Source organism: Pan paniscus, chromosome 1 (genome assembly GCF_029289425.2).
Source record: "Pan paniscus chromosome 1, NHGRI_mPanPan1-v2.0_pri, whole genome shotgun sequence".
Classification (NCBI taxonomy): domain Eukaryota; kingdom Metazoa; phylum Chordata; class Mammalia; order Primates; family Hominidae; genus Pan; species Pan paniscus.
The window spans coordinates 99,241,561-99,267,034 of NC_073249.2; the positions used below are offsets into that span (position 1 = coordinate 99,241,561).

The 25,474-nt window shown below is 46.5% G+C and overlaps 1 protein-coding gene and 1 pseudogene across 2 annotated transcripts; one reads left to right on the forward strand and one right to left on the reverse strand.

Moving 5' to 3' along the window:
* Window positions 1–749: 749 nt before the first annotated feature.
* Window positions 750–15,276, reverse strand: LOC129394450 (eukaryotic translation initiation factor 3 subunit F-like; annotated as a pseudogene).
* Window positions 15,277–16,279: 1,003 nt separating this feature from the next.
* Window positions 16,280–23,308, forward strand: MCL1 (MCL1 apoptosis regulator, BCL2 family member). Of its 2 annotated transcripts, XM_003817308.5 has the most exons (3): window positions 16,314–19,009; window positions 19,361–19,608; window positions 20,363–23,308. In XM_003817308.5, the coding sequence occupies exons 1-3, from the start codon at window positions 18,322–18,324 to the stop codon at window positions 20,477–20,479; spliced, it is 1,053 nt and encodes a 350-aa protein (XP_003817356.1). In that variant the 5' UTR covers window positions 16,314–18,321; the 3' UTR covers window positions 20,480–23,308. The 2 variants fall into 2 exon arrangements, with proteins under 2 accessions (XP_008968714.1, XP_003817356.1); XM_008970466.4 differs by lacking the exon at window positions 19,361–19,608 and having other exon boundaries at window positions 16,280–19,009.
* The last annotated feature ends 2,166 nt before the right edge of the window (window positions 23,309–25,474 follow it).

Here is a 25,474-nt window from a genome sequence, read left to right on the forward strand (position 1 = left end):
ATACAAAAATTAGCCGGGCGTGGTAGCGTGTGCCTGTAGTCCTGGCTACCTGGGAGGCTGAGGCAGGAGAATCACTTGAACCCGGGAGGCGGAGGTTGCACTGAACCAAGATCATACCACTGCACTCCAGTCTGGGTGACAGAGCAAGACTCCATCTCAAAACAAAACAAAAAAGAAGTATGTTTAATATATATAAAAGCCTGATTCAAGCACCGGACAGAAAAAATAATGTATCACTAGGGAATAAATCACTAAAAATGACAAGACTTCCATAACCATTGCTTGGTTTAAAAACAAAAAAACAAAAACAAAAAAAAACAGGCCAGGTGCGGTGGCTCACACCTGTAATCCCAGCACTTTGGGAGGCCAAGGCAGGCAGATCAGGAGGTCAGGAGTTCAAGAGTAACCTGGCCAACATGGTGAAACCCCGTCTCTACTAAAAATACAAAAATCAGCTGGGCGTGATGGCACATGCCTGTAATCCCAGCTACTCGGGAGGTTGAGGCAGGAGAGCTGCTTGAACTCGGGAAGCAGAGGTTGCAGTGAGCCGAGATCACGCCATTACATTGCAGCCTGGGTGACGGAGCAAGAATCTGTCAAAAAAAAAAAAAAAGATTTTTAAAGGAACAATTTCTAGAAATGTAGATACAGTAATTCAACAAATAACTAAAGAAATAATTACATATATACTATGTCTACGTGTGTATGTGTATGTATATATAATATATACTGTGAAGGAAAATAAAGGGTGCCATGAAAACATATCATAGAGTGTTAGGGACTGAATTTTGCCTCCCTTCTCCCCACCCAAAATTCCTGTGTTGAAGTCCTAACCCCCAGTACCTCAGCCTGGGATTGCATTTGGAGAAAGGGTCTTTAAAGAAGTAACTAAGGTTGGCCGGGCGCGGTGGCTCACGCCTGTAATCCCAGCACTTTGGGAGGCTGAGACTGGTGGATCACCTGAGGTCAGGAGTTTGAGACCAGCCTGGCCAACATGGTGAAAACCTGTATCTACTAAAAATACAAAAATTAGCCAGGCATGGGGGCATGTGCCTGTAATCCCAGGTACTTGGGAGGCTGAGGCAGGAGAATTGCTTGAACCTGGGAGGCAGAGGTTGCAGTGAGCTGAGATTGCACCATTGCACTCCAGCCTGGGTAACAAGAGTGAAACTCCATCTCAAAAAAAAAAAAAAAAAAAAAAAAGGGCATCAGACAAGATACAGCCATTTATAAGACGCCCCAGAAGAAACAACCTTCGATACCTTGACCTTGGACTTCTAGCCTCCAGAAGTGTGAGGAAATAAATTTCTGTTGTTTAAGCCACTGAGCCTTTGGTACTTTGTTATGGCAGCCCCAAAAAACTAATACTTAAACAATTCATCTCTGGTTCTTCTTTCTCTTTTCCTGCCCACCTCTTAAACATTGGTGTTCCTCAGAGTTCTACATGGTCCTCCTTTCTCCTGTTACATAGTCTTCCTGGATAAGAAAGGGCTCTACAATTAGACTTGAATTCAAATGCTAGCCATCAATTAAAAGCTGGCTATAAATTCCCAAATCTACATTTAATTCTCATTTTGTGTAAAAAATGGGGATAAGAATATGATATGTTTCTCTTAAGAGTTGTTGGGAGGACTAATAATAATAATAGGGTGGGTGAGGTGGCTGATGCCTATAATCCCAGCACTTTGGGAGACTGGTGTGGGAAGAGCTCTTGAACCCAGGAGTTTAAGACCAGCCTGTGCAACATAGCAAGATTCTGTCTCTCCAAAAAAAAAAAAAAAAATTTAATTACCTGTGTGTGGTAGTGTGTGCTTTTAGTCCCAGCTACTTGGGAGGCCAAGGCAGGGGGATCACTTGAGCCAAGGAGTTCAAGGCTGCAATAAGCTATGATCAAGCCACTGCCACTGCCACTTGCCTGGGCAACAGAGTAAGACCGCATCTCAGAAATAATATCTTTTCTTGGCCGGGTGCAGTGGCTCACATCTGTAATCCCAGCACTTTGGGAGGCTGAGGCGGGCGGATCACAAAGTCAGGAGTTTGAGACCAGCCTGGCCAACATAGTGAAACCCCGTCTCTATTAAAAATACAAAAAATTAGCCGGGAGTGGTGGCAGGCACCTGTAATCCCAGCTACTCAGGAGGCTGAGGCAGGATAATGGCTTGAACTCGGGAGGCAGAGGTTGCAGTGAGACAAGATTATGCCATTGCACTCCAGCCTGGGCGACAGAGTGAGACTCCATCTCAAAAATAATAATAATAATATCTTTTCTTCAGTACTAATTATGTGAAGGGACTGAACTAATTGTTTACTTTCATTATTCATTTAATCCATAATAACCCAGCAAGGTAGTTGTTTTACTCATTTTATAGCTGTGGGAACAGACCAAGAAGGTTAAATTACTCAGGTAGGGTCACTCAGCTAGTAAGGGGCAGAAGCAGATTCAAACCCACATCTATCTGGCATCAAAGCCTATGCTCTTCAACTGTGAATATAGCTAAATTTAAAAGGTAAAGTAGAAAAGAATTCATCTTTGATTTCCATTTCATTGGAAGAAGAGAGCATCACCAAAGACAGGAGCATTCTCTGCAAGAATGATAAAGTGGTGAAGTTCTAAAGGAGCAGTCCCAAACTCTTCTCATCAAGACTGCCTAAATGCCCTACCCCCTAGCCCCTTAGAGAGTTTCTCTTTCTTTTTCTTTCTTTCTTTTTTTTTTTTTTGAGACAGAGTTTTGCCCTTATTGCCTAGGCTGGAGTGCAATGGCGTGATCTCGGCTCACAGCAACCTCTTCCTCCAGGGTTCAAGCTATTCTGCCTCAGCCTCCCAAGTAGCTGGGATTACAGGCATGCGCCACCAGGCCCAGCTAATTTTGTATTTTTAGTAGAGACAGGGTTTCTCCATATTAGTCAGGCTGGTTTCAAACTTCCGACCTCAGGTGATCTGCCCACCTTGGCCTCCCAAAGTGCTGGGATTAGAGGTGTGAGCCACTGCGCCAGGCTGAGGGTTTCCCTTTGTGTTTTTTTTGTTTTGTTTTGTTTTTGAGATGGAGTCTCACTCTGTCACTCAGGCTGGAGTGCAGTGGTGCGATCTCAGCTCACTGCAATGTCCGCCCCCCAGGTTCAAGCGATTCTCCTACCTCAGCCTCCTGAGTAGCTGGGATTACAGGTGCCTGCCACTGTGCCCAGCCCCAGCTAATTTTTGTATTTTTTAGTAGAGACGGGGTTTCACCATCTTGGCTAGGCTGGTCTTGAACTCCTGATCTTGTGATCTACCCGCCTCAGCCTCCCAAAGTGCTGGGATCACAGGTGTGAGCCACCGCGCCCGGCCGGGTTTCCCTTTCAAAGAAAATTGAGGCCATCAATTATGAGTGCCCTACCCATGCACAAACACCAGAGTGTCTGCCATTGAACAGATGCTCAGTAAATGTTAACTGTCTTCTCATTAAACTACAATCTACCTCTTGATAACTCCTGAAATATTTCTGTAGCCCTGACCATTCCTGTAGCCTTAATCCTGCATATCTGACTGCCTGTTGGATTCCTTATCTACTGAGTCTCACAGCACTTCTGGCTCAGTATGTATCATCTTTCCCAACAAAGCTTGTCTTCCAAATATATACACCCTTATTTAAAAGCATCACTTGGCCGGGCACAGTGGCTCATACCTGTAATCCCAATGCTTTGAGTTCGAGACCAGCTTGAGCAACATAGCAAGACCCTGCCTCTACAGAAAAAAAAAAAAAAAATGTAAGCCAGGTGCAGTGGCTCACTCCTGTAATCCCAGCACTTTGGGAGGCTGAGGCAGGTAGATCACTTGAGGCCAGGAGTTTGAGACCAGCCTGGACAACATGGCAAGACCCATCTCTACTAAAACAAAAATTAGCCAGGTGTGGTGGCACACGCCTGTAGCCCCAGATACTTGGGAGGCTGAGGCAGAATTGCTTGAACCCGGGAGACGGAGGTTGCAGTGAGCCAAGATCGTGCCACTGCACTTAAGCCTGAGCGACAGAGTGAGACCTGTCTCAAAAAAAAAAAAAAAAATTAAAAATGAGCGTGGCCAGCACCTGTAGTCCCAGTTACTAAAGAGACTTAGGCAGGAAGATTTCCTTGAGCCCAGGAGTTCAAGGTTATAGTGAGCTATGATGGCATCACTGCACACCAGCCTATGTGAGACAGCAAGAACCTGTCTCTAAAAATATATAAAAAATAAATAAATAATTGAAAAAGCATCACTACTTACCCTGCCTCCCATTATAGAAATCTTTTTTTTTTTTGAAGCAGAATTTCGCTCTTGTTGCCCAGGTTGGAGTGCAATGGTGTGATCTCAGCTCACTGCAACCTCTGCCTCCCAGGTTCAAGCAATTCTCCTGCCTCAGCCTCCCAAGTAGCTGGGATTACAGGCACACGCCACCACACCTGGCTAATTTTTTGTAATTTTAGTAGAGACAGGGTTTCTCCGTGTTGATCAGGCTGGTCTCGAACTCCCGACTTCAGGTGATCCACCTGCCTCGGCCTCCCAAAGTGCTGGGATTACAGGCTTGAGCCATCGCACCCGGCCAGAAATCTTGGAAGTTATCTTAAACTTCTTCCTTTCTCTTTGGTCACACATCCAATTGGTCATCAAATCCTGCTGATTCTACCTTGAGAAATGTTTCTCAAATCAAAGTCCTTTCATTCTTTCCCATTCTTTTTTTTTTCTTTTTTCTTTTTTGAGACAGAGTCTCACTCTGTCACCCAGGCTGGAGTGCAATGGCATGATCTCGGCTCACTGCAACCTCCACCTCCCAGGTTCAAGCGATTCTCCTGCCTCAGCAGCCTGAGTAGCTGGGATTACAGGCGCCTGCCACCATGCTTGGCTAATTTTTGTATTTTTGGTTCACCATATTGGTCAAGCTGGTCTCACACTCCTGACCTTGTGATCTGCCCACATCGGCCTCCCAAAGTGTTGGGGTTACAGGCGTGAGCCACCGCGCCCGGCCCCTTTCCCATTCTTGATAAATTTGTTCAACTCCTTGTCAGATTTTCCCTAGACAATTGCAACAACTCCCTAGCTAGATTCCCATGGACCAGCCTCCCCACCTCTTTGCCCACCACTCCTAGACTTGGCTTCCTAAATTACAAAATTCGATCGTGTCATCCTTGCTTAAAATTTTATCAATAGCACTGAAAGCCCTTCACAATCTGTCACCAAACTTCAAACTTTGCCCCCACCACTCCCCTATGCTCTTACTACATACTAACATGTACTACTGGCTGGACATGGTGGCTCACACCTGTAACCCAGCACTTTTGGAGGCTGAGGCAGGTGATCGCTTGAGCCCAGGAGTTTAAGAGGGGGTAGTGGTGCACACCTGTAGTTTCAGTCACTGGTGGCCAGGGGAGAGGGGCGGCTGAGGTGAGAGGGTGGGAGGATCACCTGAGTCCAGGAGGTCGAGGCTGCAGTGAGCCACGATCATGCGCCACTCCACTCCAGCCTGGGCAACAAGAGTGAGACCTTGTTTCCAAAAAAAAAAAAAAAAAAAAAAAAAAGCTACTACTTATTTGAGTGTTTATACGTTAGATACTGGGATAAGCAAGTATATATATCTTTTTTTGTGTGTGTGTGATGGGGTCTCACTCTGTCACCCAGGCTGGAGTGCAGTACTGCAGCCTCCACCTCCAAGGCTCAAGAGATCCTCCCAACTGGGACCACAGGCGCACACCACTGTGCCCAAGTAATTTTTTGTATTTTTGATAGAGACAGGGTTTCATCATATTGCCCAGGCTGGTCTCCAACTCCTGAGCTCAAGCGATCCCCCTGCCTCAGCAGGGATTACAGGCATGAGCCACCGTGCCCAGCCTATATATACTCTCATGTATCAGTGTTTCTCAAATTTTTTTGTCTTAGAGCCCCTCTATATTATTATTTTATTTAATTTCTAATTAGTATTTTTAGTAGAGACAGAGTTTCCCCATATTGGCCAGGCTGGTCTCAAACTCCTAATCTCAGGTCATCCACCCGCCTCAGTCTCCCACAGTGCTGGGATTACAGGTGTGAGCCACTGCGCCAGGCCTCTTTTATTTTTTTTGTAGAGACAGGGTCTCACTGTTGCTCAGGCTGGTCTCGAACTCCCTTGCTCAAGCTATCCTTCTGCCTCAGCCTCCCAAACTGGAGATTGGGATGCTGGGATTTACAAGTGTGAGCCACCACGTCTGGCCTATATTCTTAAAATGTATTGAGAACCCCAAAAAGCTTTGTGTTTATGTAGGTGGTATCTACCAACATTTGTCCTAATGAAAATTAAAACTGAGAGACTTTAAAAATATAGGATCAAAAAAATAGAGAGAGAGAATTAGAGCCAGGTGCGGTGGTTCACGCCTGTAATCCCAGCACTTTGGGAGGCCGAGGCAGAAGCATAGCTTGAGCCCAGAAGGTCTAGACCAGCCTGGGCAATATAGTCAGACCCTGCCTGAAAATAAATAAATAAATAAATAAAAATATAGCATCAGATTTTGAATCCAAAAATCCAAAATCTGAAACTTTTTTTTTGAGACAGGGTGTCTGTCATCCAGGCTGGATGGAGTACAGTGGCATGAACATGGCTCACTGCAGCCTCAACCTTCTGTATTCAGGGGATTCTCCTACCTCAGCTTCCCTAGTTGTTGGGAACACAGGTGTATGCCATCAATTTTTTTATAGAGACAAGGTCTTGCTATTTTGCCCAGGCTGGTTTTGACCTCCTCAGTTCAAGCAGTCCTCCTTGCTCAGCCTCCCAAAGTGCTGAGATTACATGCATGAGCCACCATGCTCAGACAGGTGTTTTTTTGTTTGTTTGTTTTAATCATGCATGGATGTTGAACTTTATTTAAAGCCATGTTTTTTTTTTAACTATTAATTGCATGCATAGGCTGGGGCAAGGTGGCTCACACACCTGTAATCCCAGCATTTTGAGAGGCTGAGGTGAGAAGACTGATTGTTTCACCAGTCTGGACAACATAGTGAGGCCCTGTCTCTACAAAAAATAAAAAAATTTAACCAGGTGTGGTGGTGCACCCCTGTGGAACCAGCTGTTCAGGAGGCAGAGGTAGGAGGATTACTTGAGCCCAGGAGGTCAAGGCTGCAGTGAGCCATAGTTGTGCCACTGCACTCCAGCCTGAGTGATAGAGCAAGACTCTGTCTTCAAAAAATTCATTAATTAATTTTTTTGTTTTTGTTTTTGTTTTTTTTTAGATGGAGTTTTGCTCTTGTTGCCCAGGCTGGAGTGCAATGGCGCGGTCTCGGCTCACTGCAACCTCCACCTCCCGGGTACAAACAATTCTCCTGCCTCAGCGTCCTGAGTAGCTGGCATTACAGGTGCCTGCCACTATGCCCAGCTAATTTTTTTGTATTTTTAGTAGAGATGGGTTTCACCATGTTGGCCAGGTTGGTCTCAAACTCCTGACCTCAGGTGATCTGCCCACCACAGCCTCCTAAAGTGCTGGGATTACAGGCGTGAGCCACTGCATCCCGCCCATGACAAAGTTTTATTAACATTTTCAGGGCGGCAAGGGAGTCATGGAAAGCTAAGCACATTGTAATTCTGAAAAAAAAAATGGGGTTCTGTCAGAAAGGAAGAAAGGGAGGATAAATGTTGAATAAGACGGCTGGGCGCGGTGGCTCACACCTGTAATCTCAGCACTTTGGGAGGCCAAGGCGGGTGGATCATGAGGTCAAGAGTTCAAGACCAGCCTGGCCAAGCTGGTGAAACCCCGTCTCTACTAAAAATACAAAAATTAGGCCATGCATGGTGGCTCATGCCTGTAATCCCAGCACTTTGGGAGGGCAAGGTGGGCAGATCACAAGGTCAGGAGTTCGAGACCAGCCTGGCCAACATGGTGAAACCCCGTCTCTACTAAAAATGCAAAAATTAGCTGGGTGTGGTGGCAGGTGCCTGTAATCGCAGCTACTTGGGAGGATGAGGCAGAGAATTGCTTGAATCCAGGAGGCGGAGTTTGTGGTGAGCCGAGATCGCGCCACTGCCCTCCAGCCTGGGCGACAGAGTGAGACTCCGTCTCAAAAAATTAGAAAATAAATACTGGCTAAGACAAGTAGCAATGTCTGTCACACCTCCTGAGAGACTACTGAACTCTAGTTATATGCTAGTGTTACCTGGGGAGACTTGGGCCTGAATTTTTTTTTTTTTTCTTTGAGATGGAGTCTTCCTCTATCACCCAGGCTGGAGTGCAGTGGCACAATCTCAGCTCACTGCAACCTCCGCCTCCCGAGTTCAAGCAATTCTCCTGCCACAGCCTCTCCAGTAGCTGGGATTACAGGCACCCATCACCACGCCCAACTAATTTTTGTATTTTTAGTAGAGATGGGGTTTCACCATGTTGGCCAGGCTGGTCTTGAACTCCTGACCTTAGGTGATCCACCCACCTCGGCCTCCCAAAGTTCTGGGATTACAGGCGTTAGCTACCACGCCTGGCCAAACTATGATCTTATATGTGAAAATGATTGAGTATGTAAAACTGATTGATTATGGTGTTGTGATGGGAGATGCTGTGCTGTAGGCACAGTAGTAGGGCATAGGCCGGGCGCGGTGGCTCACGCCTGTAATCCCAGCACTTTGGGAGGCCGAGGCGGGAGGATCACTTGAGGTCAGGAGTTTGAAACCAGCCTGGCCAACATGGTGAAACGCCATCTCTACTGACAATACAAAAATTTCTGGCGGCGTGCGCCTGTAATCCCAGCTACTCGGGTGGCTGAGGCAGGAGAATCGCCTCAACCCGAGAGGCAGAGGTTGCAGTGAGCCGAGATTGCGCTTATGGACTCCAGCCTGGGCGACAGAGCAAGACTCCATCTCAAAAAAAAAAAAAAAAAAAGAATATGGCATAAACAGACCTTAGAGATTAAAGGCTAAAGATTAGCCTCAAGTTAGGAGAAGAGAACATGGTGCCCCAATAGTTCCAGAAATTTCTATCAGCAGAGTTGAGAGCTTCCCAAAGCACAAATTATATATAGGGCCTAAAAAGGAAAAAAAGAAAAACACTGCTTTACCAGGCTAAGGAATAAAGGAGTTGAGTAATTAAGAGGGGCAATGGAGATAAGAACAAATAGTTTTTCAACTAGAAGATAGGGGAAGGCAACATGAGATATTAAGTATGTCCAATTTCAGGCTCCCAAAGCCTGGAGAACAAAGCTATTGAGTACATCTTAGTTCCTACACTGGGGCCTAATTTTTTTCCCGTTTTGAAAAAAAAAATGATGTAAATGAATTCTCTGAAACAAAGACATATTTTGAGGAGGAAATGTGCTCCCAATTTGCGGAAGCTTCAAAGGATTCTTTTTTTTTTTTTTTTTGTGACAGAGTCTTGCTCTGTCACCCTGGCTGGAGTGTAGTGGCACAATCTCGGCTCACTGCAAGCTCCACCTCCCGGGTTCATGCCATTCTCCTCCTTCAGCCTTTCCAGTAGCTGGGACTATAGGCGCCCGCCACCACACCCCACCACACCCGGCTAATTTTTTGTATTTTTAGTGGAGATGGGGTTTCACTGTGTTAGCCAGGATGGTCTCGATCTCCTGACCTCGTGATCCTCCTGCCTCAGCCTCCCAAAGTGCTGGGATTACAGGCGTGAGCCACTGTGCCTGGCCAGGATTCTTATATATGATTGAGTATGTAAAAATGATCGATTATGGTGTTGTGAGGGGAGGTGCTGTGCTGGCGGCACAGTATGAGAGAGTAGGGCATGGGCCGGGCGCGGTGGTATATATAATATATATCTTTTTTTTTTTTAATTTTTACAAAAGGTAGGCTATGTTTATTAGAGTCACAAGCAGTTCACTGTCTCAGTGTGACTCAAGACCACAAAAAACCCATTTCTCCCTCACTTCATTCTGAGTCCTGGGGTTGAGATCTAGACTGGCAGGTGAACTGCTTGGGGCCCATTCACAGGTTTACAAGTTTCTCATTGAGGGCAATCTATGACTGTGTGAGATTGGCCAGGTAGGTCACCATCAGCAGGTCCTTGATGTTGCTGTTAAGCATGCTCTCGAAATCACTGGTAACTATTTTGGATACTTGCTTAACCAGGCTTGTTAAGAAGTGGTCCACAGTATTGTCAGCTGACATCTTTCCAGACAGTACATCCTCTGCATATTGCAACACTGTGCCTAGGACATCCTGGATGCAAGCTGATGCCCCTCCTACTTGCTGCAAGTCACTTGAGAGTCGGATCCCTTAGCTGGGGTTAAAACAGGTCTTCATAATCAGGTCAACTCCAAGGCATTCAGTGTCATAGTATGCATACATCACTGTCAGAGGTGTGAACATCACTCCCATGGTCCTCCCAGGGACACCCATTAAAGTACTGACATAGGGTTTGATGCTCATGCAGTGGTTCTGGAGACTTCTGACCACAGTGAGGCGGATGGGGTTGGGGGCCATCAGGCTGTAGTACTTATGAATCAGCACAGAGTGTTCTGTGATGTCATGGCCTGTAGCCTACCAGCCCAGGATGAGCTCATTTTTTATGCAGTTCATACATGTTCTTAGCAAATTGCATGTCAACAGCCACTTCATCTTCTGACTCATTGTGCGGCACTGAAAACTAATTGGTGACCTCCACTGAGTGTTTGTCGACAATTCCCAACGAGGTCCCAATAACTCGGGCACCTCCCTCATTGCGTCACTCTTAGCTGTCCACTATGGAGGCCAAAATGACAGGGTGCAGCCTGAGCACACAGCCCCCGGGAAAGGGTCCTGGGATGGCAGGACCAGACAGAGCAGGCACTGGGGTCTGCGCTGGAGCTTGCGCTGAGGCTGGGTCCTGGCCCGGAGCTGCAGTCATAGCCACAGTCATAGCTGCTGTTGCTGTAGGGTCTGAAGATAAGGCTGGAGTTGTGGCCAGAGCTGGAGCTGTAGCCAGTGCTGGCGCTGGGGCTGGGACCGAGGCTAAGACTGCCATTAGGGCTGGGGCCGGCATAGCTGGAGGAACACTTGCTGGTACTGCCAGGGTGGCCATCTTGTCAAGAGAGAAGCTATATATTAATTATTATTATTTTCTGAGATGGAGTTTCGCTTTTGTTGCCCAAGCTGGAGTGCAATGGTGCGATCTCAGCTCACCGCAACCTCTGCCTCCCAGGTTCAAGCGATTCTCCTACCTCAGCCTCCTGAGTAGCTGGGATTACAGGCGCCCACCACCAGGCCTGGCTAATTTTTTTTGTATTTTTAGTTGAGACAGGGTTTCTCCATGTTGGCCAGGCTGGTCTTGAACTCCTGACCTCAGGTGATCCTCCTACCTCAGCCTCCCACAGTGCTGGGATTTACAGGCTGAGTGACTGTGCCCGCCCTTTTTTTTTTTTTTTTTTAAACAGAGTCTTGCTCTGTCACCCAGGCTGGAGTGCAATGGCGCGATCTCGGCTCACTGCAACCACCGCCTGCAAGGTTCAAGCGATTCTCCTGCCTCAACCTCACTAGTAGCTGGGATTACAGGTATGCGCCAACACGTCTGGCTGATTTTTGTATTTTTAGTAGAGACAGGGTTTGCCATGTTGGCCAGGCTGGTCTTGAACTCCTGACCTCATGATCTGCCCACCTTGGCCTCCCAAAGTGCTGGGATTACAGGCGTGAGCCACTGCACCCGGCCAACAATTTTTTTTTTTTTTTTTTGAGGTTCAGGACTGTGGCCAAGATATTTATCTTAAGAATAAGAGACATTCTTAGGGAGTGTGGACAAACCCAGAGGTTCCTATGACTGACTAATACTAAGGACCAGGAGACCTAAGTGAATTAAAATTCCCTGAGGACAGGCCCTCCCAAGAGATCATGCTGACTCCTTGCCTCCTTGCTGCACAGGGTGAGAACACTGGTTCTCTAGGGCAGTCCATAGGAGTCTAGAAGGTGGTCTGCCTGCTGATCTTGTATAATATGATGTCTATCTGATGATATGTTACACTCTGTTATGTTATCTTCTTAGTCATCAAGGCCTATAGACCCTGCTCCACAGTGTCTCTAAATGTATCTTTTCCATTTCTACTGCCATCACCTAACTACATGTCACCATTATTTCTTTTTTTCCTTTTTTTTTTTTTTAATAGAGATGGGGCCTTTCTATGTTGCCTAGGTTGGTCTTGAACTCCTGGGCTCAAGCAATCCTCTCACCTCGGCCTCTCCAAGTGCTGGGATTACAGATGTGAGCCGCCACACCCAGCCCTAACATTATTTCGTGACTATCATACTGCAGTAGCCTCAACATTTATTTCTTTGCCTCTAATTCTCTCTCCCTTAATCCATTCTAAAGCCCACCATTAGAGTAATGAAACTAAATTAGACCGTGCATCATGGTATTCTAGGGCTTAGTGGTTCCCAATTGCTTAGAAAAGTTCAAAACTCTTTGGCTTTCAAAGCCTCAATTGTATGTCCCCATCTTTTTTTTTTTTTTTGAGACGGAGTCTCACTCTGTCCCCAGGCTGGAGTGCAGTGGCGCGATCTCAGCTCACTGCAACCTCTGCCTGCTGGGTTCAAGCGATTCTCCTGCCTCAGTCTCCCGAGTAGCTGGGACTACAGGCGCGCACCACCATGCCCAGCTAATTTTTGTATTTTTAGTAGAGATGGGGTTTCACCATGTTGGCCAGGATGGTCTCGATCTCCTGACCTCATGATCCGCCCGCCTCAGCCTCCCAAACTGCTGGGATTACAAACATGAGCCACCGTACCCAGCCTGGCCACCATCTCACTTTTCTATATATCCCATGTTGGTAAACATTCAGGTTCATCCATTCAACAGTGGAGTGTCTGCCACGGGTCAGGCATGGCTGGGGTTACGAAGAGAAGTACATTAAGTGCTCTCATCAAGTGGACAACCAGAGAGAGTAACAAAATTGAAGAGTAGCCAGTATAGAAGAAGGAAAATCAGGAGTGTGTGGTACCCTAAAAAGCACAGGAAGAAAGTGTTTCCGCACAAGAATGATCAACCAAGTCAAATACTGCTGAGAAGTATGAGGAGGCCTGCAAATTGACCACTGAGACATGGCAATGTAGAGGTCATAGATAACCTTGACAAGTTTCAGTGGTGAGAATCAAAGCTTCATAGGAGTGGGTTCAAGACAGAAAAGGAGGTGAAGAGGTTGCTATACAAAGGAACATCAGGCTGGGCACAATGGCTCACGCCTTTAATCCCATTTTGGGAGGCCGAGACAGGAGGATGGCTTGACTCCAGGAGTTTATACTAGCCTGGGCAACACTGAGGCCCCATCTCTGCCAAAAATAAATTTTAAAAAATTAGCTGGACGTGATGGTACATGCCTGTAGTCCTAGCTACTTGGGAGGCTGAGGTGCTCAGATGTTTAGTGCTACAGTGAGCCATGATTGCACCACTGTACTTCAGCCTTGACAGAGCAAAACCCTGGCTCTGCTGGGCGTGGTGGCTCATGACTGTAATCCCAGCACTTTGGGAGGCTGAAGCGGGTGGATTATGAGGTCAGGAGTTCAAGACCAGCCTGGCCAACATGGTGAAACCCCATCTCTACTAAAAATACAAAAATTAGGCCGGGCGCGGTGGCTCACGCCTGTAATCCCAGCACTTTGGGAGGCCGAGGCGGGCGGATCACGAGGTCAGGAGATTGAGACCATCTTGGCTAACACGGTGAAACCCTGTCTCTACTAAAAATACAAAAAATTAGCCAGGTGCCTGTAGTCCCAGCTACTCGGGAGGCTGAGGCAGAAGAATGGCGTGAACCCGGGAGGTGGAGCTTGCAGTGAGCTGAGATAGCGCCACGGCAGTCCGGCCTGGGTGAAAGAGCAAGACTCTGTCTCAAAAAAAAAAAAAAAAAACAAAAATTAGCTGGGTGTAATGGCACGCGCCTGTAGTCCCAGCTATTCAGGAGGCTGAGGCCGAATTGCTTGAACCTGGGAGGTGGAAGTTGCAGTGAGCCAAGACCGCGCCATTGCACTCCAACCTGGACAGCAGAGCAAGGCTCCATCTCAAAAAAAAAAAAAGGCCGGGCGCAGCGGCTCACATCTGTAATCCCAGCACTTTGGGAGGCTGAGGCAGGTGGATCACAAGGTCAGGAGTTTGAGACCGGCCTGGCTAACATAGTGAAACCCTGTCTCTACTAAAAATACAAAAATTAGCCGGGCATGGTGGTGCACACCTGTAGTCCCAGCTACTTGGGAGGCTGAGGCAGGAGAAACGCTTGAACCCAGGAGGTGGACGTTGTGGTGAGCCGAGATTGTGCCACTGCACTCCAGCCTGGGCAACAGAGCAAGACTCCATCTCAAAAAAAAATAATAAGTAAAATAAAATAAAATAAAATAAAATGTATTTGTAACTGGGTGTGGTGGCTCATGCTTATAATCCCAGCTATTCAAGAGGCTCAGGTGGGAGGATCCCTTGAGGACAGGAGTTGTAGACCATCCTGGATAACATAGCAAGACTTTGTTACTTTGTTTCTTTTCTTTTTTTTTTTTTGAGACAGAGTCTCGTTCTGTTGCCCAGGCTGGAGTGCAGTGGCACGATCTCGGCTCACTGAAAGCTCTGCCCCCCGGATTCATGCCATTCTCCTGCATCAGCCTCCCGAGTAGCTGGGACTATAGGCACCCGCCACCATGCCCGGCTAATTTTTCGTATTCTTTTTTAGTAGAGACGGGGTTTCACCGTGTTGGCCAGGATGGTCTTGATCTCCTGACCTCGTGATCTGCCCGCCTCAGCCTCCCAAAGTGCTGGGATTACAGGCGTGAGCCACCATGCCCGACCAAGACTTGTTTCCTAATAAATAGGGCCAGGTGCAATGGCTCATGCCTGTAATCCTAGCACTTTGGGAGGCCAAGGAGGGCAGATGGCTTGAGGCCAGGAGTTCGAGATTGGCCTGGACAACATGGTGAAACCCCATCTCTACAAAAAAACACAAAAATTAGCCAGGCATGGTGGTGCTGGCCTGTAGTCCCAGCTACTTGGGAAGCTGAGGTAGGAGTATCACTTTAGCTCAGGAGGTCAAGGTTGCAGTGAGCCGAGACTGCACCACTGCACTCCAGCCTGAGCAACATGGTGATACCCGTCTCAAAAAATAATAATAATAAATAATGAATAAAATGCAATTTATTTTAAAGTGAAACTTGCATTTCCTTTTTTAGCCTCTGTACAAGGAAAAATCATTGCTCCTCCTATCTCTTTCCACTTTACCACCTGATAAAATTTTACTTTATAAAGCATGAGAGCAAAGCTACCTCCTCCATAACACTTTCCTCTAGCTCTCTCAGCCCAAAGTGAATTTCCCAACCTCTTAACTCCAAAATGAAGTTGTTAATGCCTTGTGTAGAGCATACATTCCATCTCACATTATGGTTAGTTGCTGTACAAGATTAGACATTCCTTAAATAGAGAAACTATTTCTTATTCACTACAACCACAAAATGCTCTATCCTCGCCACTCATACTATAAACCCCTATGGTTCTAGGTCCTGCCCAAAACATAAATGGGTGGTATGGACGCCGTATCACCTTACTAAACTGTGACATTTTGGGGATTAGGAACTTTTGGCGAAGAGGGAGACTCATGCCTATAATTGCAACACTTTATTTATTTATTTATTTATTTTTGAGATGGCGTTTTGCTCTTGTTGTCCAGGCTGGAGTGCAATGGCGCACTCTCAGCTCACCGCAACCTCCGCCTCCCAGGTTCGAGCGATTCTCCCGCCTCAGCCTTCCAAGTAGCTGGGATTACAGGCATGTGCCACCACGGCCCGGCTAATTTTGTATTTTTAGTAGAGATGGAGTTTCTCCATGTTGGTTGGGCTGGTCTCAAACTCCTGACCTCAGATGATTTGCCCGCCTTGGCCTCCCAAAGTGCTGGGATTGCAGGTGTGAGCCACCGCGCCAGGCCTCATTATTATTATTATTTTTTGAGACCGAGTCTTGCTCTGTTGCCCAGGCTGGAGTGCAGTGGCACTATCTTGGCTCACCGCAACCTCCATCTCTTGGGTTCAAGCAGTTCTCCTGTCTCAGCCTCCAGAGTAGCTGGGATTACAGAGGCGCACCACCACACCCATCTAATTTTTGTGTTTTTAGTAGAGACAGGGTTTCGCCATGTTTCCCAGGCTGGTCTCAAACTCCTGGGCTCAAGCGATCCACCCACCTCAGCCTCCCAAAGTGCTGGGATTACTGGCATGAGGCACAGAGCCCGGTCTGTAATCCCAACACTTTGGGAGGCCAAGGTAGGAGGATCACCTGAGTCCAGGAGTTCAAGACCGGCCTGGGCAAAATAGTGATACCCCATCTCTACAAGAAATAAAAAAATTAGCCAAGTATAGGGGCATGCACCTGTGTTCCTCTCTACTCGCGAGGCTGTGGTGGGGGGATCACTTCAGCCCAGGAAGTTGAGGCAGCAATGAGCACTGATGGTGCCACTGCACTCCAGCCTGGGTGACAGGGCAAGACCTCATCTCAAAAAAATAAATAAAAAGTGAGCTTGCTCACCTTTCCTATGTCTCTCAGCACCTTGCTTTTGAATTTTAGCTATTATTTTTACAGATCTTTTAACAAAAAGGCTGCTTTAATTAACGTTAACTAACATACATGGCATATAAGAAGATCCTTGTTCTCAAGGGCTTTACAAACCTCTAGAGTCAAATGTGCCTTATTATCAGTATAAAAATAAATGGTGTCAGCTGGGTGCAGTGACTCATGCCTGTAATCCCAGCACTTTAAGAGGCTGAAGCAGGTGGATCACCTGAGGCCAGGAGTTTGAGACCAGCCTGGCCAACATGGTGAAACCACATTGTCAGGCCTCTGAGCCCAAGCCAAGCCATCGCATCCCCTATGACTTGCATGTATACATCCAGATGGCCTGAAGTAACTGAAGATCAACAAAAGAAGTAAAAATAGCCTTAACTGATGACATTCCACCATTGTGATTTGTTTCTGCCCCACCCGAACTGATCAATGTACTTTGTAATCTCCCCCACCCTTAAGAAGGTTCTTTGTAATTCTCCCCACCCTTGAGAATGTACTTTGTGAGATCCACCCCTGCCCGCAAAACATTGCTCTCAACTTCACCACCTGTCCCAAAACCTGTAAGAACTAATGATAATCCATCACCCTTTGCTGACTCTCTTTTCGGACTCAGCCCGCCTGCACCCAGGTGAAATAAACAGCCATGTTGCTCACACAAAGCCTGTTTGGTGGTGTCTTCACACAGACGCGCATGAAACACATCTCTACTAAAAATACAATAATCAGCTGGGCGAGGTGGCTCACAGCTGTAATCCCAGCACTTTGGGAGGCTGAGACAGGCGGGTCACTTGAGGCCATGAGTTCGAGACCAGCCTGGCCAACATCGTGAAAACCCCATCTCTACCAAAAATACAAAAACTAGCCAGATGTGGTGGCGCACACCTGTAATCCCAGCTACTCGGGAGGCTGAGGTACCGAATCATCTGAACGTGGGAAGTGGAGCTTGTAGTGAGCCGAGATCGCCCTACTGCACTCCAGCCTGGGCAACAGAGCTAGACTCTGTCTCAAAACAAACAAAAAATGGTGTCAAGACTCTCAGACGAGATGCTAATGGATTAAGGCCTATATGTAAATAGCACCAAAGACTATGGAACAGAGATGGGAGAAGCAAGCAGGGAGGCAGGAATCGTTTAGCTGTGGCAGTTTTAGTTTAGTCCACTTACATAAATGGTTCTTTAGGGTAGCACATGGAGCATCCTCATTTCCAAACATTGGACTGAGAGTAGAGAGCTGTGCAAAATAACCACAAGTCCCCAACTATGCCCTCTTAATTATCCCTATCATCTAAGACTGTTGTTCCCATCCATCACTGAACTTCCCCGTCTTCTTCCTTCAACCCCTGTGTTAGTCAATGGTTGAAATTTTGATTTGGTAAAAAACCTCTGGCGAAAACCAGCAAAAAGGGCTCGCAAATCAGGTCTCAGGGAAGCACAGAGGTAGCCACGAGAAGGCCCGAGGTGCTCATGGAAAGAGCTCGAGCCCAGGAGGAGCTCGAGCCTGGGAGGACCCCGAGCCTGGGAGGACCCCAGGCGCTCGGAGCCGCCGTTACGTAACCGGCACTCAGAGCCTCCGAAGACCGGAAGGCCCCGCTCAGGCCCCGGCCCCGGCCCCGCCCCGGCCCGGCCGGGCAGCCGGTAGGTGCCGTGCGCAACCCTCCGGAAGGTGCCGCCCCTTTCCCCTTTTATGGGAATACTTTTTTTAAAAAAATAAGAGTTCGCTGGCGCCACCCCGTAGGACTGGCCGCCCTAAAACCGTGATAAAGGAGCTGCTCGCCACTTCTCACTTCCGCTTCCTTCCAGTAAGGAGTCGGGGTCTTCCCCAGTTTTCTCAGCCAGGCGGCGGCGGCGACTGGCAATGTTTGGCCTCAAAAGAAACGCGGTAATCGGACTCAACCTCTACTGTGGGGGGGCCGGCTTGGGGGCCGGCAGCGGCGGCGCCACCCCTCCGGGAGGGCGACTTTTGGCTACGGAGAAGGAGGCCTCGGCCCGGCGAGAGATAGGGGGAGGGGAGGCCGGCGCGGTGATTGGCGGAAGCGCCGGCGCAAGCCCCCCGTCCACCCTCACGCCAGACTCCCGGAGGGTCGCGCGGCCGCCGCCCATTGGCGCCGAGGTCCCCGACGTCACCGCGACCCCCGCGAGGCTGCTTTTCTTCGCGCCCACCCGCCGCGCGGCGCCGCTTGAGGAGATGGAAGCCCCGGCCGCCGACGCCATCATGTCGCCCGAAGAGGAGCTGGACGGGTACGAGCCGGAGCCTCTCGGGAAGCGGCCGGCTGTCCTGCCTCTGCTGGAGTTGGTCGGGGAATCTGGTAATAACACCAGTACGGACGGGTCACTACCCTCGACGCCGCCGCCAGCAGAGGAGGAGGAGGACGAGTTGTACCGGCAGTCGCTGGAGATTATCTCTCGGTACCTTCGGGAGCAGGCCACCGGCGCCAAGGACACAAAGCCAATGGGCAGGTCTGGGGCCACCAGCAGGAAGGCGCTGGAGACCTTACGACGGGTTGGGGATGGCGTGCAGCGCAACCATGAGACGGCCTTCCAAGGTAAGGGGGTTCATTAATCGCCAAGGCCTCACTCCCTTTTTTCCATCTCTCCCCGGACTCACCCGCCAAGGGTGGGTTGGAAACCGAAACGAGTCAGTGTTGAAACGTGTCTCATCCTATTCCTGACGCCAGAATATTCTGGCCATGAGTCATTGTTTCCGCCCATCTTGATTCTTTTGGAAATGGCAGCTCTTGTTCAAAGACCGGAAAGGGTGGGATGTCAATTTCAAGTGGGGTCAACCTGAGTTCTGTAAATCCCAGTAGCGACTTTCCCGCCGCGGGTGGGCAGGCGAATCTTGCGCCGGTTTAGACAAAGGAGGCCGTGAGGACCTGCATGCTTTTCTTCCTCAGGCATGCTTCGGAAACTGGACATCAAAAACGAAGACGATGTGAAATCGTTGTCTCGAGTGATGATCCATGTTTTCAGCGACGGCGTAACAAACTGGGGCAGGATTGTGACTCTCATTTCTTTTGGTGCCTTTGTGGCTAAACACTTGAAGACCATAAACCAAGAAAGCTGCATCGAACCATTAGCAGAAAGTATCACAGACGTTCTCGTAAGGACAAAACGGGACTGGCTAGTTAAACAAAGAGGCTGGGTAAGTTTGCCTTAAGGATGAAAGGGGCCTTGGAGTGGAAGTAGAATGAAGGATTTTTTTTAGAGAGGTGGGGATATCTAAAGGTTTTTATGACGCACGGCTGTTTGCAGGCTCTAACTAAAGGACCGTTGTTTATTTGATGTTGATTTAAGTAGTGGATCCTTAGAGATAGTGGTATGGCGGTCTTGAATTGTATCAAAAATCTTGGTTTTCTCTAGGCTATTTTTTATTCCAATTCAGTTGAATACTCTTCAGTGGATTCAAAGCATGAAAAAATAAGTCACCAGGGGAGGATAGCTGAATTAATTCCTAAGGCGCTCCCTGTTTTAATAGAGAAGATATGGGGTGGAGCCTGCGTTTTAAACAGAAACCCAGATCTGATGCAGGATGTATTTAACTACGTTGAGAAAAAGTGATCTGCGCAGTTGAGGTGTTACTGAAATATTAGGTGGTGGAGATTTGAGAATAAGGGTTTTCGTCTTTTACCTCATGGGAACTCTGGAAGTCCCTTTGTTAGGATAAATCCTAATAAGACCAAGATAGTACCGTAAAATGAAGTTTAACTATCATGGGTGCCCGCTTAAGAAACTGAAGAACTTATTTTCTTTTTTTGCCCCGGGGTGAATAATAATTGGTTTACTATTGCTTTAGGGGGAAACCTTAGATATTTTAATTTACCTTCTCTCTGGTAGTAGTGTTGTTAAGAGAGCAGAAACCCATACTTGAAAATGTGCTTTTCTTTTTTGTTTTCTAGGATGGGTTTGTGGAGTTCTTCCATGTAGAGGACCTAGAAGGTGGCATCAGGAATGTGCTGCTGGCTTTTGCAGGTGTTGCTGGAGTAGGAGCTGGTTTGGCATATCTAATAAGATAGCCTTACTGTAAGTGCAATAGTTGACTTTTAACCAACCACCACCACCACCAAAACCAGTTTGTGCAGTTGGACTCCAAGCTGTAACTTCCTAGAGTTGCACCCTAGCAACCTAGCCAGAAAAGCAAGTGGCAAGAGGATTATGGCTAACAAGAATAAATACATGGGAAGAGTGCTCCCCATTGATTGAAGAGTCACTGTCTGAAAGAAGCAAAGTTCAGTTTCAGCAACAAACAAACTTTGTTTGGGAAGCTATGGAAGAGGACTTTTAGATTTAGTGAAGATGGTAGGGTGGAAAGACTTAATTTCCTTATTGAGAACAGGAAAGTGGCCAGTAGCCAGGCAAGTCATAGAATTGATTACCCGCCGAATTCATTAATTTACTGTAGTGTTAAGAGAAGCACTAACAATGCCAGTGACCTGTGTAAAAGCTACAAGTAATAGAACTATGACTGTAAGCCTCAGTACTGTACAAGGGAAGCTTTTCCTCTCTCTAATTAGCTTTCCCAGTATACTTCTTGAAATAGAAAGTCCAAGTGTTCAGGACTTTTATACCTGTTATGCTTTGGCTTGGTTTCCATGATTCTTACTTTATTAGCCTAGTTTATCACCAATAATACTTGACGGAAGGCTCAGTAATTAGTTATGAATATGGATATCCTCAATTCTTAAGACAACTTGTAAATGTATTTGTAAAAATTGTATATATTTTTACAGAAAGTCTATTTCTTTGAAACGAAGGAAGTATCGAATTTACATTAGTTTTTTTCATACCCTTTTGAACTTTGCAACTTCCGTAATTAGGAACCTGTTTCTTACAGCTTTTCTATGCTAAACTTTGTTCTGTTCAGTTCTAGAGTGTATACAGAACGAATTGATGTGTAACTGTATGCAGACTGGTTGTAGTGGAACAAATCTGATTGATTAACTATGCAGGTTTAAATTTTCTTATCTGATTTGGTAAGTATTCCTTAGATAGGTTTTTCTTTGAAAACCTGGGATTGAGAGGTTGATGAATGGAAATTCTTTCACTTCATTATATGCAAGTTTTCAATAATTAGGTCTAAGTGGAGTTTTGAGGTTACTGATGACTTACAAATAATGGGCTCTGATTGGGCAATACTCATTTGAGTTCCTTCCATTTGACCTAATTTAACTGGTGAAATTTAAAGTGAATTCATGAGCTCATCTTTAAAGCTTTTACTAAAAGATTTTCAGCAGAATGGAACTCATTAGCTGTGTGCATATAAAAAGATCACATCAGGTGGATGGAGAGACATTTGATCCCTTGTTTGCTTAATAAATTATAAAATGATGGCTTGGAAAAGCAGGCTAGTCTAACCATGGTGCTATTATTAGGCTTGCTTGTTACACACACAGGTCTAAGCCCAGTATGTCAATAAAGCAAATACTTACTGTTTTGTTTCTGTTAATGATTCCCAAACCTTGTTGCAAATTTTTGCATTGGCATCTTTGGATTTCAGTCTTGATGTTTGTTCTATCAGACTTAACCTTTTATTTCCTGTCCTTCCTTGAAATTGCTGCTTGTTCTGCTCCCTCTACAGATATTTATATCAATTCCTACAGCTTTCCCCTGCCATCCCTGAACTCTTCCTAGCCCTTTTAGATTTTGGCACTGTGAAACCCCTGCTGGAAACCTGAGTGACCCTCCCTCCCCACCAAGAGTCCACAGACCTTTCATCTTTCACGAACTTTATCCTGTTAGCAGGTGGTAATACCATGGGTGCTGTGACACTAACAGTCATTGAGAGGTGGGAGGAAGTCCCTTTTCCTTGGACTGGTATCTTTTCAACTATTGTTTTATCCTGTCTTTGGGGGAAATGTGTCAAAAGTCCCCTCAGGAATTTTCAGAGGAAAGAACATTTTATGAGGCTTTCTCTAAAGTTTCCTTTGTATAGGAGTATGCTCACTTAAATTTACAGAAAGAGGTGAGCTGTGTTAAACCTCAGAGTTTAAAAGCTACTGATAAACTGAAGGAAGTGTCTATATTGGAACTAGGGTCATTTGAAAGCTTCAGTCTCGGAACATGACCTTTAGTCTGTGGACTCCATTTAAAAATAGGTATGAATAAGATGACTAAGAATGTAATGGGGAAGAATTGCCCTGCCTGCCCATCTCAGAGCCATAAGGTCATCTTTGCTAGAGCTATTTTTACCTATGTATTTATCGTTCTTGATCATAAGCCACTTATTTATATCATGTATCTCTAAGGACCTAAAAGCACTTTATGTAGTTTTTAATTAATCTTAAGATCTGGTTACGGTAACTAAAAAAGCCTGTCTGCCAAATCCAGTGGAAACAAGTGCATAGATGTGAATTGGTTTTTAGGGGCCCCACTTCCCAATTCATTAGGTATGACTGTGGAAATACAGACAAGGATCTTAGTTGATATTTTGGGCTTGGGGCAGTGAGGGCTTAGGACACCCCAAGTGGTTTGGGAAAGGAGGAGGGGAGTGGTGGGTTTATAGGGGGAGGAGGAGGCAGGTGGTCTAAGTGCTGACTGGCTACGTAGTTCGGGCAAATCCTCCAAAAGGGAAAAGGAGGATTTGCTTAGAAGGATGGCGCTCCCAGTGACTACTTTTTGACTTCTGTTTGTCTTACGCTTCTCTCAGGGAAAAACATGCAGTCCTTTAGTGTTCATGTACATTCTGTGGGGGGTGAACACCTTGGTTCTGGTTAAACAGCTGTACTTTTGATAGCTGTGCCAGGAAGGGTTAGGACCAACTACAAATTAATGTTGGTTGTCAAATGTAGTGTGTTTCCCTAACTTTCTGTTTTTCCTGAGGAAAAAAAATAAATCTTTTATTCAAATACAGGGTGTGATATGGGTCTTTTCTCATCGACGCCTCTTTTTCCTTCCCTCTCTTAGGCAAACATTTTAGAGAAGTCAGCTGAGCAAATATGTATAGGTGAATTCAAAGCAAAAGCCTCACAAAGCTGATTTGCCTTAGAGCAAAGGACAGTTCCTTTCTTCAATTCAAATTAGAGGTGTTGGGTTTTTAATTAAATATATTACTGCTGTACTTAGAGGAGTTCTTAAACCTCCAAGTAAAAAAATCAAAAACCTCCTTAAAATCAAAATTTCTGTATTTATTTATTATTTTTTTTTGAGATGGAGTTTTGCTCTTGTCCAGGCTGGAGTGCAATGGCACGATCTCCGCTCACCGCAACCTCCGCCTCCCGGGTTCAAATGATTCTCCTGCGTCAGCCTCTCGAGTAGCTGGGAATACAGGCATGCGCCACCACACCCAGCTAATTTTGTATTTTTAGTAGAGATGGGGTTTCTCCGTGTTGGTCAGGGTGGTCTCGAACTCCCGACCTCAGGTGATCTGCCCACCTCTGCCTCCCAGAGTGCCAGGATTACAGGCGTGAGCCATCGCACCCAGCCTCTGTCTTGATTTTTTTTTGAATCACCAGGTGTTGGTATGTTTTGTTTTGTTTTGAGGCACAGTCTCACTCTGTTGCCCAGGCTAGAGTGCAGTGGCGCAATCTCGGCTCACTGCAACCTCAGCCTCCCGAGTAGCTGGGATTACAGGTGCCCGCCACCATGCCCGGCTAATATTTCTATTTTTGGTAGAGACGGGGTTTTGCCATGTTGGTCAGGCTGGTCTTGAAGTCCTGACCTCAGTGATCCACTCGCCTCAGCCGAAGTGCTGGGATTACAGACCTGAGCCACTGCGCCCAGCCTTGATCTTGAGGTAAGAGGGTACTGTACAGCAGTTACTCTATCATAACACCTAAATAATACCTAAAGTTAAAGAGTTTTGATGAAGTTCTTGGCAGCAGTGCTTTTCCCCTTCTGCTTTCCAAAAGGAGGTAAAAAGAAGCCAGTCAATTTCAAAAACCCCTATCCTGCCTTTATTTTCAGCTACCTTGAAAGTGAGCTGAATCACCATGGAAATGTGCAAATGTGAGGTTTGCATACTTGGTTTTAAGCCCTGAGCATCATATGCTAATCAGGCAATCAGGATTCTGTGCCTCCCTGCAGTCAGTTGCATTTCTATTTAAAAGTGCATTTTGGTTTGGAAGCCCCTTTCTGGAGCCTAACTACCAAAAGGCAGCAACTTTTTGTATCATTACAAAGAAAGCTGTGTAAGTGCACTCCCAAGCAAAGGTGTGGTAGGAGAGTAGCAGCCACAGAGGACCCAAGCCCAAGTCTTGGCCTGAGTTAAGTTAGTGCTATTGCTCCCGTTGACGTGCTATGATGTGAAGCCATTTCTGGTACAGTGTTCCTTTGCTCAGCACCTTAAAAGCTTGGATTTAATAGTAACTGGGTAATCTTAATCAGTAGTCAGAATTATCAACACTTTGCTTTATTTGACACAACCAGACTTTCTCAGTTCCTGTTCTGTATCTAGAGCAAGGTCTTCATACTGTTTTTTCACAAAATTTTTATTTAAAACAGTTGTGACAGCCGAAGGATTTTTTTTTACAAAATTAAAATGAAATAACTTGTACAACTGGTGCGTACCATGGCTCCAGCCAGATGCCCAAAGCACTGGCTATTAATTCCTGGAGTTCAGATGGTCAGTTGAGTCTCTATCCTAGTTTTTTGCTTCACTTGTTCAATCATGGAACTGTTTCTAGAACGCTGCCACTCTTCAAAGGCTTCTCAATTTCAAATTTGAAAACTTAATTCTCTCTCTCTTAGTTTCAAAGTTGTTACAGTGTTATCTATATGAAGTATGTGGAAAGTTGGGGGCTGGGGATTTTCCTCCAGGCAGATTAAGAAACAGCTCTCAGGGTCGGGCGCTGTGGCTCAGGCCTGTAATCCCAGCACTTTGGGAGGCTGAGGCGGGCTGATCATGAGGTCAAGGGATTGAGACCATCCTGGCCAACATGGTGAAACCCCGTTTCTATATAAAAAATATAAAAATCACCTGGGCGTGGTGGCGGGCACCTGTAGTCCCAGCTACTCAGGAGGCTGAGGCAGGAGAATCGCTTGAACCCGGGAGGCGGAGGTTGCAGTGAGCTGAG

Coding starts and splice junctions, on each gene's coding strand:
- MCL1 (XM_003817308.5), top strand. CDS start 18,322: ATGTTTGGCCTCAAAAGAAACGCGGTAATCGGACTCAACCTCTACTGT. Junction 19,010..19,360: donor CCATGAGACGGCCTTCCAAG/GTAAGGGGGTTC, acceptor TTTCTTCCTCAG/GCATGCTTCGGAAACTGGAC. Junction 19,609..20,362: donor TAGTTAAACAAAGAGGCTGG/GTAAGTTTGCCT, acceptor TTTGTTTTCTAG/GATGGGTTTGTGGAGTTCTT.